Source organism: Tauraco erythrolophus, chromosome 1, assembly GCF_009769465.1.
Source record: "Tauraco erythrolophus isolate bTauEry1 chromosome 1, bTauEry1.pri, whole genome shotgun sequence".
Lineage (NCBI taxonomy): Eukaryota > Metazoa > Chordata > Aves > Musophagiformes > Musophagidae > Tauraco > Tauraco erythrolophus.
The window spans coordinates 75,320,256-75,336,113 of NC_141465.1; the positions used below are offsets into that span (position 1 = coordinate 75,320,256).

The 15,858-nt window shown below is 39.5% G+C and overlaps 1 protein-coding gene across 1 annotated transcript in view; it reads left to right on the forward strand.

Moving 5' to 3' along the window:
- TMTC4 (transmembrane O-mannosyltransferase targeting cadherins 4) overlaps nucleotides 1-15,858 on the forward strand; it is a 53,381-nt gene that overhangs the window by 16,635 nt on the left and 20,888 nt on the right. Inside the window, exons 5-6 of the mRNA XM_009979014.2 lie at nucleotides 8,874-8,971; nucleotides 11,070-11,162. Coding sequence (XP_009977316.2) covers nucleotides 8,874-8,971; nucleotides 11,070-11,162 — 191 coding nt within the window. The remainder of the gene's footprint in view (nucleotides 1-8,873; nucleotides 8,972-11,069; nucleotides 11,163-15,858) is intronic.

The window sequence follows — 15,858 nt, forward strand, 5'->3', positions numbered from 1 at the left end:
AGGCTTTAGGAAAAGGTAATGGAATATGGGAAGTGGCTATAGTAGAGTATGACTTTTCAGTGGTTTTGTTGTATTAAAGTAAATATGAAGTTTTACCCTTGGATGCCTCCATTTTGGTGAATGAATTTCCTTCTTTTGTGAACCATTCTTCTAGCCATTCACAATAGGATAAATGAGGAGTAAAGACCTTTTTAGCTGAGATTAGCTGAGTTTGATTCTGCATAGATCGATGGAATCAATCAATGCAGCAATCACAGCAAAATCAATCAATCAATCACAGCAAAAACTCTCTTAGTCCCAAACGTAAGCTGATCTTACTCTGGATATAGGTAAAGCATTTTAAAATAAGCATTTTAAAAATACACACATACAGTTTAAAAAACAGACTTAAACAATGTTTCCTAAGCAGCAAATTAAAAATACCGTTTCTTCTCGTGGAATGTTTTTCTTCTGCTGGCAAATCTACAAGATCCAGAAAGTCTGCGATACTGCCAGTGCACATTGATAGTTCTAGTCCAAGTTAAGGGTGGATATTGCATCACTTTCTAGGTTGGACCAAGATGGTAATTTATCTTTGTGACATAGTCTTTGTTAGTAAGAAAGAGGGGGAGAAAACAACCAAAAAACCCTCTGTGCATTCCATTGCATCAGGCTTATATTTCTGATCAAATATAGCTGCTTTGTGACAATCCTAAAGAAAAGTGAGATCTACCAGTTTGTTCTATCATCCTCTTTCCTTTTGTTGTGCTAGATTTTTATACCATAAAGGCAAGTGTGACCCTAAACCCGAGGTCAACTGCATGTGTCCTTGTTTCTGGATTTGGCTGTCACATGTATATAGCACTTAGGTCACCAGCTTTTTACAAGCAGTAGAAGAACTATCAAAGGTGGATTTTTTGAATTGCTATTAGTAGATGCATGGTAGCATGACTCTTTTGGAGTACTTAAAAGAGGGTAAAACTCTTAAGGCCTTCAGGATTTCTGGACTGCATTTGTATTGTCTTTAGAATACAGTTACCAAAACTTGTTTGATGTCATTTTGCTTTTACTGATGAACTTCGAGTGAGCACCAGAGTAAAATGAGCATTGAAAAGCCTGAGTTGATGCTGTTGATATGGTTGTGTCCTCAGTAACATATACTGTTATGTCACCAGCAGCATCCCAGTGCTGTTACCAGACAGATTATCCAAGTCTTTCATAAAGAACCTTACTGTTCTTGCAGCAATGCAATGTGAGATTTGTGTACAGCTGAGTTCCAGGAATCTGTTTGGTTTCACTAGCATAGACACAGTTGTTGAGCTATCATTCTTGGTCTTCTTTAAAGGACACAAAAGTCATAGAAGAGAGACTGGTTATTCCTTTTTGTTGTTTCACCTGGTGTCTAAATGAATGAATGTAAGAAATTTTTTTTTGCCCTGGAGTAAGGACTCATAAAATGTCTGAGGAGGATTTTAGGGTATCGTGGGAAAGTATTTATAATACTGAAAACAATCAGGAGATCAGAAAAAAATAAGTGTCAGACAAAATGATGGTTTTTGTAAAGCACAAGATATAATGCAGCTTGTTTGCCTGATGTGGTTTATTTGTGCTTTTGGTGGATTTTTGGGTAGACAGTTTCTTTTAGCCAGAATCTGTAGCATTAACTTTTTTTTTTTTAAAGTATAAGCATTTAACACACTATGTGGTCTATAATTATGTCTTACTGCAGTTCTACAATTCTGTTACTTTTTCCCAATATACAGTTTCTGATGTTACCATCTTTGATAGGATAACATTTATATTTGCAAGGAACTAATCTGTTGTTCTCATTCTGTCCTGCTGTTTTAAAACACAACTGTGGGGACAAATCCACTGCATAGGCTTTGGAGACAGCAAGAGCTGACAACTGTTTAGGTATGTTCTGAAGGGAATTGTGGGTTATTAACGTTGTTGAATTTTAATGCAGCTTCTCTGGGAATTCATAAGGCGATTAAAAACTGCTGTAGTATTCATTTTGCCTTCCTTTGTCTTCAACTTTGACAGTGATCCAGTTGCATGTATTTGCCATCTGCATTGGCAGTCTCTGAGCGATACAAAATGATGAGTTCATGATTTGCTTCATGTGAATAATATTGGCCTGGATATTAAATAGGGGATCAACTGTTTGCTCATATGCTATGACTTCAAAAAATGACTTTGTTCTGGTTGTGTGTTTCTGTTTTGTTCTGTTCTGTGTAGTCACTCGTTAATCATCTACTAGTTCATTGCTGATTTAATAAAGCATGCAAAGTAGACTGTAGTGATGAGTTTTGTGAGTATTGGAGGTTTGTATTATAGGGGTTTTCCTATAGATGGGAAATGTTTGTCTCCTGTGTGAAAGAGATCGTTGTTAAGATATGGGGAATTTATTAGCTGTTTTGCAATTGGTCAAGAGGTATTTACTATTATTAAACATGTGGGCCCTGTTTTTTCAACTGTGTGCCCTGCTTTTCGTATTTGAACATGTTGGAAGGGAATAGTTGTATGTGGAAGGCTAACAATTTTAATATTTTAGCGGAAAGAAGAGTAACAATGACCCTTTTTTTGATAGAATTAGTGCTAACTTTTGCTGGTCTGGGATTGTGTAATTCAAGGATAGATAATTCCTTTACTGTAGCCTATATGTAATGTGTTTGAGGTGCTTGGATATGTTTAGGAATGGCATTTGCTATTGTAATTTCATTATTAAGTGAAACACTAAGCTGAGCTGCAGTAGTATGTACGTTTGGAGACACACAAGAAATCTCAGGCCTAAGTTGATTGTAACAGTGGATTCTTATGTGATCTTTTAAGACTAGGTAATTCTTCCCCCTTTGCTTAGCAATTCACAAGCAGGGAAATCTTAGAGCTTGGTTAGTTGTAGTCATTTTGTTGGAAGATACCATCCCCGCAGGCAAGGCATATCAATGAAGTACATGAGCATTTGTGATCTATTTCAGTTAAAAATTAATGCTTCCTGCAGGAGCTCAACACAACTTACTTTGCTTCGACTTTCAAAGCAGTAGGTGCTTTCACAGAATCAATTACTGGGTCTCACCTGAAGATGGTGACTTCTCAAACTGCTCCAAGCTGTCACCTGCCTGAGCCCTAAGTTGCTCAGTTAACTTTGGAGAAGGAGATGCTGAATGCCTAAATGTCTGAATTGATAACAATTGTTTGGGATATTGTTATTTTGACTTTAATTAAGACTAAGCTTGGTACTCTAAATGTAATATTTTCTTCATATCCTTAACTTCTAAGGAATTTGTTTTCATTGACTTGTGGATTTAGGACACTGCAAAATAAGGTCTCTCCAAATAGGATTAGTGTTTAGGAAGACAGAATTGAGGTGTGTCATCAATGTGCTGTTCATAAATTTAGGATCAGTCAATTCCATGCTGTAAAACACTTTGTGTGTGCATCCTTGGAATGCTTATGCTTCAGTCTAGCCGTCTAAATGGAGGAGTCCTCATGGCTTGTTTATGGCTTATATGGGTATTTCATTGAATCCCCTCAACTTTCAGACTTAATGTACTCCAGAAGAGGGACCATCTGAACAACACTTGCTGGTATTGTATAGAAACACTATATTTTTCTAGCTTTAAAAAAAAAAAAAAAAAGCAGCAAGTACTCTGTTTCTTTGGCACGCTTACATTTTTGTCCATCTGCTAGAGTGGCACAATGCCCACTCACAATATGGTGTACTAGTTTCAACCAGGCGCAGGTGCCAACGAAAGATTGGTTTCCTTTTCTGACACAAGATTTTTCTGATGGGAAGCAGCGCCGTAATAGGGGACTATGCTTTGTTAGACTGATTACTTCTGTTGGCATGTGTGTATCTCATAATAATAATTAGCACTTATACAGTGCTTTACATTTTCAAATCACTGTTAAAAAAAAATATTGAAGGCATTGCTAAATGATACCTATTTTTCCAGCTTAGTTTACTGAGGTTTCTGCGGTTGGGGGTGGGGAGGTGTTGTTTGTATTGACCCAGGAACAAGCACAAGATAAAATGTTTCTCAACTGAAATTCTTTCTCTTTGAAGTTTAATCACTGATGACTTTTCCTAATATTACGGTTCTATATATGATCGTATTGACCTTTTGAGGCTGCAAAAGAAAAGGAGGAGGATTTTGGGGGAGAAGATCTTGATCACAGAATGGTTGTGGTTGGAAGGGACCTCTGGAGGTCACCTGAGCTGACCTACTCAAGCAAGGTCACCTACAACCAGTTGTCCAGGACTGTGTCCAGACAACTTTTGAATATCTCCAAGGATGGAGGCTTCACAACTTCTCTGGGCAACCTGTGCCAGTGTTAGGTCACAATCTCAGTGAAGAGAAGTGGTGTTTCCTGATGATCAGACAGCACCTCCCATGTTTCAGTTTGTGCCCATTTTCTCTGGTCCTGTCAGTGGGCACCACTGAAAAGATCGTGGCTCTGTTTTCTTTGCACTCTCCCTTTAGGTATTGATATGCATTGGTGAAATACCTCTTAAGCCTTATCTTCTCCAGGCTGAACAGTCCCACCTCTCTCAACCTGTTCTCATAGGAGACATGCTCCTGTCTCTTCATCATTTTGCTGGCCCTTCGTTGGACTCATTCCAGTATCTGTACTGGGGAGCGCAGAACTGGACACAGTACTCCAGATGTGGCCTCATCAGTGCAGATAGAGGAGAAGGATCCTCTCCCTTGGACTACTGGCAATATTTTGTCTAATGCAGCCCAGGATTCCATTAATCCTCTTTCCTGCAAGGGCACATTGCTGGCTCATGTTCAACTTGATGTCTATCAGCACCCTTTTCTGCCAAGCTGCTTTCCAGCTGGGTGGCCCCCAGCATGTACTGTGCCTATGATTGTTCCTCTCCAACTGCAAGGCTTGTTCCTCTTCAGGTGCAGGATTTTGTAATTCTCCTTGTTGAACTTGGTGAGATTCCTGCCAGCCCATTTCTCCAGCCTGTTGAGGTCCCCCGGATGGCATCATGACCCTCTGGCATATAAGCCATTCCTCCCAGTTTTGTCATCTCCAAACTTGCTGAGGGTGCACTCTGCTCCATCATCCAGATCATTAATGAAGATGTGAAACAGGATTGGACCGAGTATTGACCCTGGGGTACATTAGTAGTTACTGGTCTCCAGCTGGACTTTGTGCTGCTGATCACCACCCTCTGGGCCTGGCCATTCAGCCAGTTTTCAACCCACCTCACTGTCTGCACATCCAGCTTGTATATCAACAGCTTCTCTATGAGGACCTTGTGGGAGATTGTGTCAAAGGCCTTACTTTAGTCCAGGCTTTTGACACTGTCTCCCATAAGATCTTCATTATGGTTCCCTCATTATTTCTCTTTTGCTGGGTGCTTTTGCCTTCTTTGAGAGTCCATGCTTAAGCTTGGCTACGCTTGACGTGCTGAGACATTCCTGTCATCTGAGACTTGGGACGTCCTCAAGCAAACAAACCTGTTTCTGCACAACTTTGAATGTGTGCCTATTGAATGGCATTCGATTATCAGTTTTTTTCGCTAGACCATTTCTCCAGTTTGTCAATGAAATTCTAACTTCTCCGTAGTATGCTTCCTGGCCATTGCAGCCTGGCAGCACCTCTGGACTCAATCAGCATATTCCTTATTCCATCATCCAAATTTTTAAAATTATCTGTTGGAGCCAGGCAAAGCAAAGACCCAGTCCAGAATGTATCTTTACATTTTTCACAATGAGCTAGACTCTTAGTGTAGTTTTCTAGCTGTTATTTGTACCCATTCTATAACAACTTCATGCAGCTCATATTTTTTCTGGTGTATTTCACACTGTCTCCAGTGGTATTCTCATGCCTTTGTGCAGCCAAGGTATAGGATGTTTATGGGTTTGCTTTCATTGAGAAGGCCCTTTTTTTTCTGTCCAACTCAGAAATTATACTTAGTTTGATATAAATAGCTAAAATACATCTTTGGCAAACAATCATATCCTTTATATTTTAGATGATCACCTAGAAAATATTTTGACCAGTCAGCTTAGCTTTTTTTCTTTAGCTTATCCTTTTGTATCTATTTTACTCTTTAAAAGTAGGCATGTGGACATTGTTTTATTTTATTTCAAGCTTCTGGATTCTCATATGTTTTTCATGATTTCTCAGAGGTAACTGTTGAGGTTACTCTAGGTTGCATAGGCCTGTTGGAGTAAATTTAACCAATTGTAATTTAAAACGTTAACTTCTCTATGAATTCTGTGTCTTGTAGTTCACTATTTTTGCTTTTGTTCTTGCTCCCTTTCTGCTCCTGTTGTGCTTGCCATCTGATTGCAGCTGACCTCTTTGTGAAAAAAATGAAAGAAAAAGGCACAGAACACTTCTGTTTTCTTGGCATTGTCCATTTTCTTTCCCACTGAGTATTGGAATAACTCCTTCCTTGATGCTCTTCTTACTAATGTATCTATGGAATCGTGGGGTTTGTTCTTCATGTTACCTTTTCTCTTTTTGTAATGTGACCTTTCTGAGTTTGTTTCTGTATGAGTGTGCTGCTGTTACACTTGTCCTTGATAATTTGACCTAGTTCTTCTTTTCCTATTACTCTTACATTTTGAATCATCAAAGCATTTGTGAATTGCCAGCTGGTCTCTTACTATATATACTTCCCACTATCTTCTGTGTTAAGATAGTTTGTGTTTGTGTACTGAATACTGCTGCTCTGAGAAGTGCTTAGTTGTCCCTGCTTCTTTCTGACAGAATTTGATTCTAGGAAGAAGAAATCTCTCAGTTGAAGAAAGTACACTTCAGTGAACTCAGTGAAGTCCATTGGCTTTGTTCACTGTTCTCCCTTTTACACTTACTAAGAATGACTGTCATTTTGTGAACACAATTAGTTTGCCTTCCATCTTCGCATTCTCTCAGCTAGTTTATTTGTACATTAAAAAAAAAAAAAACCAACCACCAAAACTGAATTTTAAGAACTGGCTGAACAGTCTGTTGTATTGCAGAGTCTGAAGAGTTGAAGAGCTCCTTCAAGGGATGTATTTAGGACAGATTCCTTTTATTCTTAGCAATACTCTTATAACGAGTTTTGAAACCCCTTCCTCCATGAATTGCAACCCTCAGTTGTTCTTCTGTATTATTGATGTGAGCTGGAGATTTCTCATTCCTTTTTCCTTTTTTTTGTTTTTAGTTGCAATGTTTCTTTAGTTTAGTCATTATGTATTTTTGTATTTCCATGTTTTGTTTTGTTATTGTTGAGATGTGTATGACTTCTTTTCTTCAGAATGCTTTCTTTTAACTTTATAACATCTGCACCCCTAATGTTAAGTCTTACCTCACCTGTGAGGACATAATTTGGAGTGGGCGGAGAAGGAACAAATGCCTACAAGGTATTGCAATGATGAATCTCAAACGTCTTTAATATTCACTCTGTTGAAGCTTTAAGTCTTAGGTAAGAAAGGAGTGCTAGAAGCAGCCTCAAAATCTGTTCTTCCACGTATTCTGGAATAGAAAAATTCTGCTCTCTGCCACAAAGAAGCAGTCAGCTTCATAAAGAGAGAGGAGGCCAATGTCAGCAGATCCTTTTCACGCTTGTGGTTATGATTTGTATCCGACCCAACAAAATCTGACCTAGTGTGCTAGTTTCCCTTGACAATCAGTGAAGAGAGCACTACTTCTCTGAAAGGTGGACAACTGCATTTAATTAGGTAACCTAATGCCTAAAGGTGTCCCCTTCTCTCAACCAGTTAGAAAGGAAGCCTAGTATACTAGCTTAGATGTGGGTGCCTAATTCTGTTGAAATTAATCTTAATTCTACCATTTACCCTTTCCATAGACCATTATTGCAGTTCTGTTTAAGTACTTAGGGTCAAACCTGCCTTAGCAGTAGGGAAGAACTGCTCTAGAGATCAAGGAAAGTAGGAAAGGGATTCAGTCAAGGAATGTAGAGTTCAGCTTTGTTTTTCCACGTGCCAAGTCAAAGATTGATTCTTGTGATGCCTGTAGAGCCTATGTTGCTTGAATCAAGAAATTGTCTCTGAATGAGCAGAGTGCTTCCCTCTGTTGCTTGCACCTGTGGAGTAGAGGTTGTGACAGATATGTTTTTATGTGAAGTACCCATGTACTGTGAGTGTGGTAGTACCTTGGCTGAAGAAGGGCTTATTGTTATATTAATCTCAGAAATGCCTGCTTGTAGTACCCAAAATCAGCTACATGGTGCAGTCTTTAAAGGCTCTTTCTGTGAGTAGAACCTGTAGTTACTCTTGATCTCTTAACCCCAGAGTTCCTCACTCTGCTATAAAACTACTTCCCGAGTGCAAGGACTAACTGCTCTGCTCAGATGCTGAAATTTTTGAGCTCCGTGGCATTCCATTGCAGTGCTAATGAAATGACATGAGGTACTTGCTACGTGCAGCAGCCCTGGAGAAGCAGCTCATTGTGCCTTTGTAGATTAGACTACAGTTAAAACAGTTTGCGTGTGTGATACTTCATGTGTAACCATTAGAAAGAATTTCTTGTTCTTGTCGTAGCTTGGAAGAGAGCAGCCAGTAATGACAGAGCTCTAGCTAAGGATGATAAATGTGTTTAAATATGGGGAATTAACCTTTGCAGATGATGAATTGTGGAAACTATATGAAGCTTCTGCCATTGTAATTAATCTGGCTAAAACATCTAGGAAACAGGGAGATTTTTGATGTCTCTGAGAATAGAAAATGACTGCAATAAAGGGACAAATGCCAGCATATTGCAGGAGGTGTCCTAAGCTTCTTAAGTCTGTGTATCCAGATCTTGACTGATAGAAAAGATTGTGAGATTAAATGCTGTATATTCTTAAAATTCTAATTTTAATTTGCATTTCTAACTTTACCTTTAAATATATAAACCTAATGTTATGGCATGCTTTGTTTTTACAGATAAGGAAGGACATAATTTTTCTATATTCTGGGTGCTGGTGAGTGTTATCCTAGGTGCAATAGCAATGCTGTGCAAAGAACAAGGAATTACAATACTGGTAAGAATCCTCTTATTGACTGAATTTTGACCTCAGCATCTGTCAGGTGCAGTTGTAAAGCCTGCAGAGATGAATCTTCTCCACAGCTTATTGCTTGCACATTTTTTTGTTCTCTTCAGAAAACTAGGTAACGCTGACAAAAAGCAATATTCTAGTAGATCAGTCTTGATTGTATCCCTGCCAATCTGCTGGAATTCTTCATTTTAACTTTTATAAGCAGATTGCATGTATCTGTTAATTTTTTGCAGAATTTAAAAGATTTACAGTGTTAGTTTCAATGCATATCACGTTCATTGGCCTTGGTTTGGAATGTAATTGTTGAGATAGCAGGCCTCAAACCTCACGTTGAAGGCTTGTGAACAAAGATATAACTGGAGGAGAGCATTTTTTAAAGCTCCACCTTCTTGCTTTTGTGAACAGTGTAATTAGAAGTAGAGCCATTGTTTATGCATTTCTAATACTGAATGTCTTCCTTATGTCCTTTATTTAAGTATCTGTCTATGCAAACAGATACAGTTACTGTTCATGTTCATTGTGCTCTTGCTTTTTATTACTTCAGTGAAGACATTCTGTTTTAGGTGACCAAATCAGCCACCTGAAATGCTACATCCGTAATTTTTACCTTTTATATAGCAATATATCTTTACAAATAAATCTGATTTATAGCTTTAACTGAGATAGATAAAGCAGCAGAATCAGAAGAATTCTTTACAGCAAGGACCCTCTTGTCCTTGCTAGAAAAGAAAATGAGAAGAAATTACAGAAAAACTTCTTGCTTTTAGGACATTATTTTTGGATAGATATTTGTAGAGTGATGTATTTTTCACAAGAAAATGTGAAAGGAAGGAATGAGTGTAAGGAAAACACAAGGAATTCTCTTAAAACATGGCGTGGTTATTTCCTTTAGTGATATGAAGTCATTGTTTGAGCTAGCAGACACAGAATTGTTATTGAATATGGGTTTTTTATTTGTTTCCTGTTGCATTGCTAGGATGATTATATTTATTGTTGTGCTGAGGGTCACGGGTCAGAGGGATGAAGGGATAAATCACACATTAAAAAGATTACTTGTAGGCTGAATGTATTTTTCAGCAGGATTCTTGCCTTCTTATCTTCATGCAAGTGAGTCAAAAGCCTTTTAACTGCCAGGTGGCCTTTCTACGTGGAACCACGGCACTCTCTAACCTATCTTCTGTTTTGTTTCTTTGACTATTAGAAAGAGACTTGTGTCCTCCCAGAGTCCTAACTCTTTACCTCACCTGGAACTATTTTTACTCTTTCCATTTAGTCCTTAGAACATTGAGGTGATTTCCAAAGTTATTAGGATATAGGCTAAATATTCAAGGATTGTATGGTTGAAGGGAAAATGTTAAAGTTTGATTTTGCTGGTCACCTCAACAGAATTACCCCTGGATACATTTTGGTTGCTTGCTTGGGAGTAGTATGTGCAAGTGTGGTCCTGCAAAGCACTGAAAGTGCTCTAATTTTATGTCTAGTGGCTGATGTCACATAGAAGCTTTGTGTTTTTTTTTTTCCCAGCAACTTCCACTGTGTATATTGGTGTAATTGCAAGAAAAGCAAGCCTCATACCTCTATTAAATCTTTCTGAGCTTTTGTTTGTTGTGACAATTTATGTACTCTTTAAAACCTGTCTCTGAAACCTGACAGTCAAAAGATACCATGCTGCACAGCAAAAAAAAACAAGTAGAAGGCTTAAAGAAACTCTGCCTTACTGACAGAAGCCTTACCTTCTGACTGCAGCATTTACACTGCAGAACATTTGGGAAAGAAGACAGAGCCAAAATACCGTTGTGACCATGTGTATGGTGTTTAGCTTGCTGGCACATGGTATTCCCTGAAGGGTTATTCCATGTAGCAGGAGAATCCCTGTTATATTAACATGATATTTTACTCATCTGAGTTCAGGTTCTCAGTTTACCATTCTGCCATCATTAGTACCAATGTATCTCTCTACTTGTTTGGAATCAGAATTGAGATGTACAATAACATGATGGAAGTAGAGTTTAAGATGTATTTAAAAAAATATTTGTCGTTAGCTGCTCCCTCTTATGCTCTTATTTTTCTCTTGGTTGCTTAGGGTTTGAATGCAGTGTTTGATGCTGTGGTGATTAACAAGCTAAATGTTTTGGAGCTTATTCAAAAGTTATTACATAAGGACAAGTCGTTGGAGGTGAGTCCTCAGAGGTTTAGTTCATTCTGGCCATTAGACAGTCATTTACTAAAAGACAAAGATACAACTTCTGACAGTTATGTTTTGTTGAGAATTAAAAAACAACAACAACAACAAAAAAGAGATATTTTCAGTCAGCCTAGTAAGGCAATGTTCTGTGACATCTTTGCAGCAACATTAGTAGTAATGGAATAGCATCAGAATTGCATTGGATAGTGAAATCCATTCCACGCTTCTCTCAACAGTATGTTAAAAATATGGTGTGGAAGAGCTGACTGCTTGATGCAGGTTCTCCATGGTCAGTAGCTATACACCTGAAATCGTTGTTTATCACAGTTTGATCAGAGTAAAGAGAGAGATATTTATTCAGATTCTCAAATGAGGTAGATATTTGAAAAAGTACACTAAAAAAAATTATGTCTAGTTTGCCAGTCTCACTAAAGTATTATACTGTTTTTTTCAGAATAAAAATTACCAAACAGGAGACAGTTCCTAGCAGCTTGAGAGTTTAAAAGAAAAAATATGTAAGCACTGATAGTTGCTAAAGATAGAATTTCAGACTTTTGTTGATATCACTTGATCTATTATTGGCTGAAGTGGAATATGGCACCTAGTATTTGCACTGGCGAGCAAATCACAGAAGCAGTCAGCCTCAGGTGAATGACTGATAGCAGCCAAATAGACCCAACAGCCTACCAGAACATCACTACTATTCTACAGCTAAATCATTTGCCTCTCCCATCCATAGTTCAGCACGGCAAAGCAATATTCATTGTACTTCATATCGATCAGTGTTTTCACTGCAGAGAAGTCTCACTTGTGTTTCTGAGTAGTACAAGTCCTTTGGGGCTCTTAAATTCCTTTGAAAAGTGTGAAGTGAGGAGCTTCAGGGGGAAGTCAGTGAATGTGGAATCTCTAGAACTGAAACAGTAGATTTGACCAAGAACGGCTAAGTAAGGGGTACAGGAGTATTTCAGGCAGCAAATAGGAACGCTGGCGAATTTTGCTGTGTAATGAGAGTGATGTCAACTAGCATAGGACAAGGAAAGAGTCTAGAGCTGTAAGGGACTAAGGCAGAGCCAGTTCAGCATTAAAGTGATGGAAAGAAAAGGTAATTAGGAGGACCTTGGGAACAAGTGGCCAGTCAGCCTCACATCAGTGCCTGGTAAAATCATGGTACTGATCCTCCTGGGAGTTATGTCAAAACATTAAGACTGGGAGGTGAATAGAAACTGCCAACATGGCTTCACCAAGGGCAGATCGTGTCTGACTAATCTCGTGGCCTTCTAAGATGGAGTGACTTCATCTGTGCACAAGAGAAGAGCAGCTGGTGTCATCTACCTGGATATCTGTAAGGCCTTTGACACAGTCCCCCACAACATTTTTGCCACTAAATGGAAAGATACAGGTTTGACTGATGGACTGTTAGGTGGATAAGGAATTGGCTGAATGTTCACATCCAAACTATTACAGTGAATGGCCCAATGTCTAAGTGGAAACCATAATGAGTGGTGTCCTCAAGGGTCCATGCTCAGACCAATACTATTTAATATCTTCATCAGTGACCTAGATGGTGGAATTGACTGCACCCTCAGCAAGTTTGCAGATGACACCAAGCTGAGTGGTGCAGTTGAAGGAAGGGATGCCATCCAGAGGGGCCTTGGCGAGCTTAAGAAGTGGGCCCATGTGAACCTCAGCAAGGCCAAGTGCAAGGTCCTGCACGTGGGTTGGAGCAATCCCCAATATCAGTACAGACTGGGGGATGAATGGATTGAAAACAACCCTGTGGAGAAGAACTTGGGGAATACTGGTGGATGAAAAATTGGACATGAGCCAGCAATGTGCGCTCACAGCTCAGAAAGCCAACCATGTTCTGGGCTGCATCAAAAGAAGCATAGTTGGCAGGTCAAGGGAGGTGATTCTATCCCTCTACTCTGTTCTTGTGAGACCCTACCTGGAGTACTGATTTGAGCTCTGGTGTGAATGGAAGACATGGACCTGTCAGAGTGGGTCCATAGGAGGGTGACGAAATGGCCAGAGAGCTGGAGCATCTCTCTTACAAGGAAAAGCTGAGAGAGTTGAGGTTGTTAAGCCTGGAGAAGAGAAGGCTCCAGGGAGACCTTATTGTGGCCTTTCAATATATAGAAGGGGCTTATAAGAAAGCTGGAGAGTGCCTTTTTACCAGGGCCTGTAGTGACAGGACAAGGGGCAATGGTTTTAAACTGAAAGAGGGTAGATTTTGATTGAATAGAATATTGTCAGTTGGAAGAGACTGACAACGATCATCTAGTCCAACTGCCTGACCACTCCAGGGCTAACTAAAAGTTAAAGCACGTTACTGAGGGCATTGTCCAAATGCCTCTTAAGCACTGACACACTTGGGGCATTGACCACCTCTCTAGGAAGCCTGTTCCAGTATTTGACCAGTAATAAATGCTTTACAGTGAGGGTGGTGAGACACCAGAACAGGTTACCCAGGGAAGTTTTGGATGCCCCATCCCTGGAAGTGTTCAAGGTCAGATTGGACGGGGCTTTGAGCAACCTGATGTAGTGAACAATGTCCATGTTCATGGCATGGGGGTTTGGACTAGATAATGTTTCAAGGTCCCTTCCAAACCAAACCAGTCTACAATTCTGTGAAATGTGTCAGAGTAAAACCTTTTTGCAGGATTACTCTTGTAAGCATGAAGAGCTCAAAGTGTAATGTTTGAGTCACAAAAGTGACTTTTAAACAGTTCTGTCTGGGTGAAGAAAACATCAAATGTGCCTTTTTCTTCTTCTTTTAATAGAAGTAATTAATTTTAGCTCCTGCCACCTACAAAAATCTGTTCTGCTCTTTTCATGGAATTGTATCTATTATTGTTTTGTTTTGTTGTAAGGCAGATCTTAAATTCTCTTGCTTGCAGAGTTTTGGTTTCTTCTCAATTGAGACAGGTTTCAGTTTCATGCCAGATTTCAGTTAATTCTAAATCAAAGACAATACAGTAACACTTTTTCCCCTTCTAAAATTCTGCTTACTAAGAGATTTTCTGGTGATTTGTGAAATCTGGTCTTTAAGAAGCTGCATGTACTGTTAAATGAAATGAAGTCTGGGATAAGAGATTTTGTGTAGTTAATCTGTCACAAGACAGTCATAAATTGTCACTATATGGTTTTCCTTCATAGCACAATTCTCTCCCAAAAACAGTTTTTAGGAATGGTTTTCCTATAATTCTCATTGTAGTGCCTTTGGTTACTGAGACGTGTAAGTTGGAAGTAACCATTTGAGAACAAAGGGTAACTTATGTATAATCAACATTACAAACTTCTTTATCTTTAGGCATTCAGCTAAATATTTTATGACTCCATTGTCACCTACAAATACTAAAAACCTATCTGAATATTGCTTTTAAACTTAACTTTTGCATCATTTTAGAGAATAAATATATTCAGGCAACGCACTGTTGAATGTTTGTCTTTGTGCAGTAAACCTTTTTTTTTTTTTAAATCTTCAGAAATAACAAATATTGATTTCCTAAATAGTTATAGTGCTGCTTGCTAATCAGCATATTGCAATAATAGGTAATAAGAATTATAGAATCATAGAATGGTTTGGGTTGGAAGCGACCTTAAAGATCATCTAGTTCCAACCCCTCCGCCATGGGCAGTGGTACCTTCCCCTAGGTCAAGTTGCTCAAAGCCTCATCCGTCCTGGCCTTGTACACTTCCAGGAATGGGGGGCATCCACAGTTTCTCTGGGAAACCTGTTCCAGTGCCTCACCACCCTCAGAGGGAAGAATTTCTGCCTTAGATCTAATCAAAATCTACCCTCTTTTCAGATTAAACCTGTTACCTCTTGTTCTATCGCTACATGCCCTTGTAAAAAGTCCCTCTCCAGCTTTCTTGGAGGCCTCCTTTAAGTACTGGAAGGCTGCTATAAGGTCTCCTTGGAACCTTCTCTTCTCCAGGGTGAACAGCCCCAACTCTCTCAGCCTGTCTTCATAGGAGAGGTGCTCCAGCCCTCAGATCATCTTCGTGGCTCTCCTCTGGATCCACTCCAACAGCTCCATGTTCTTCTTATGTTGGGGGCCCCAGAGCTGGATGCAGTACTCCAGGTGGGGACTCATGAGGGCAGACTAGAAGGGAAGAACCATCTCTCTCGACTTGCTGGCAACACTTCTTTGAATGCAGCCCAGGATACGGTTGGCTTTCTGGGCTGCAAGCGCACATTGTCAGCTCATGTTGAGCTTCTCATCCACCAGCACTCCCAAGTCCTTTTCCTCAGGGCTGCTCTCAATCCATTCTCCGCCCAGCCTGTACTTGTGCTTGGGATTGCCCTGAACCTTATGGAGGACCTTGCACTTGGCCTTATTGAACTTCATGAGGTTCGCATGGCCCACTTCTCAAGCCTGTCAAGGTCCCTCTGGATGGCATCTCTTCCTTCTAGCATGTCAGCTGCACCAGACAGCTTGGTGTCATCTGCAGACTTTCTGAGAGTGCACTCAATATAATCAATGTGCCAGCTCCCATAGAAAAAACAGAACTGATCATGTGTAACTATCAGGTTTTTAAAGGTAACAGAAGCATATCAGACTAGGGAGGAAGGTAGGAATAAAGGAAAGCTAATAGTGGATATCACATGATCATATTTTTTAGGATTCAGTCAACTCTTCTATGTAAAAATCCATAGTTTACTGACAGTTTCATCTTCAGATGT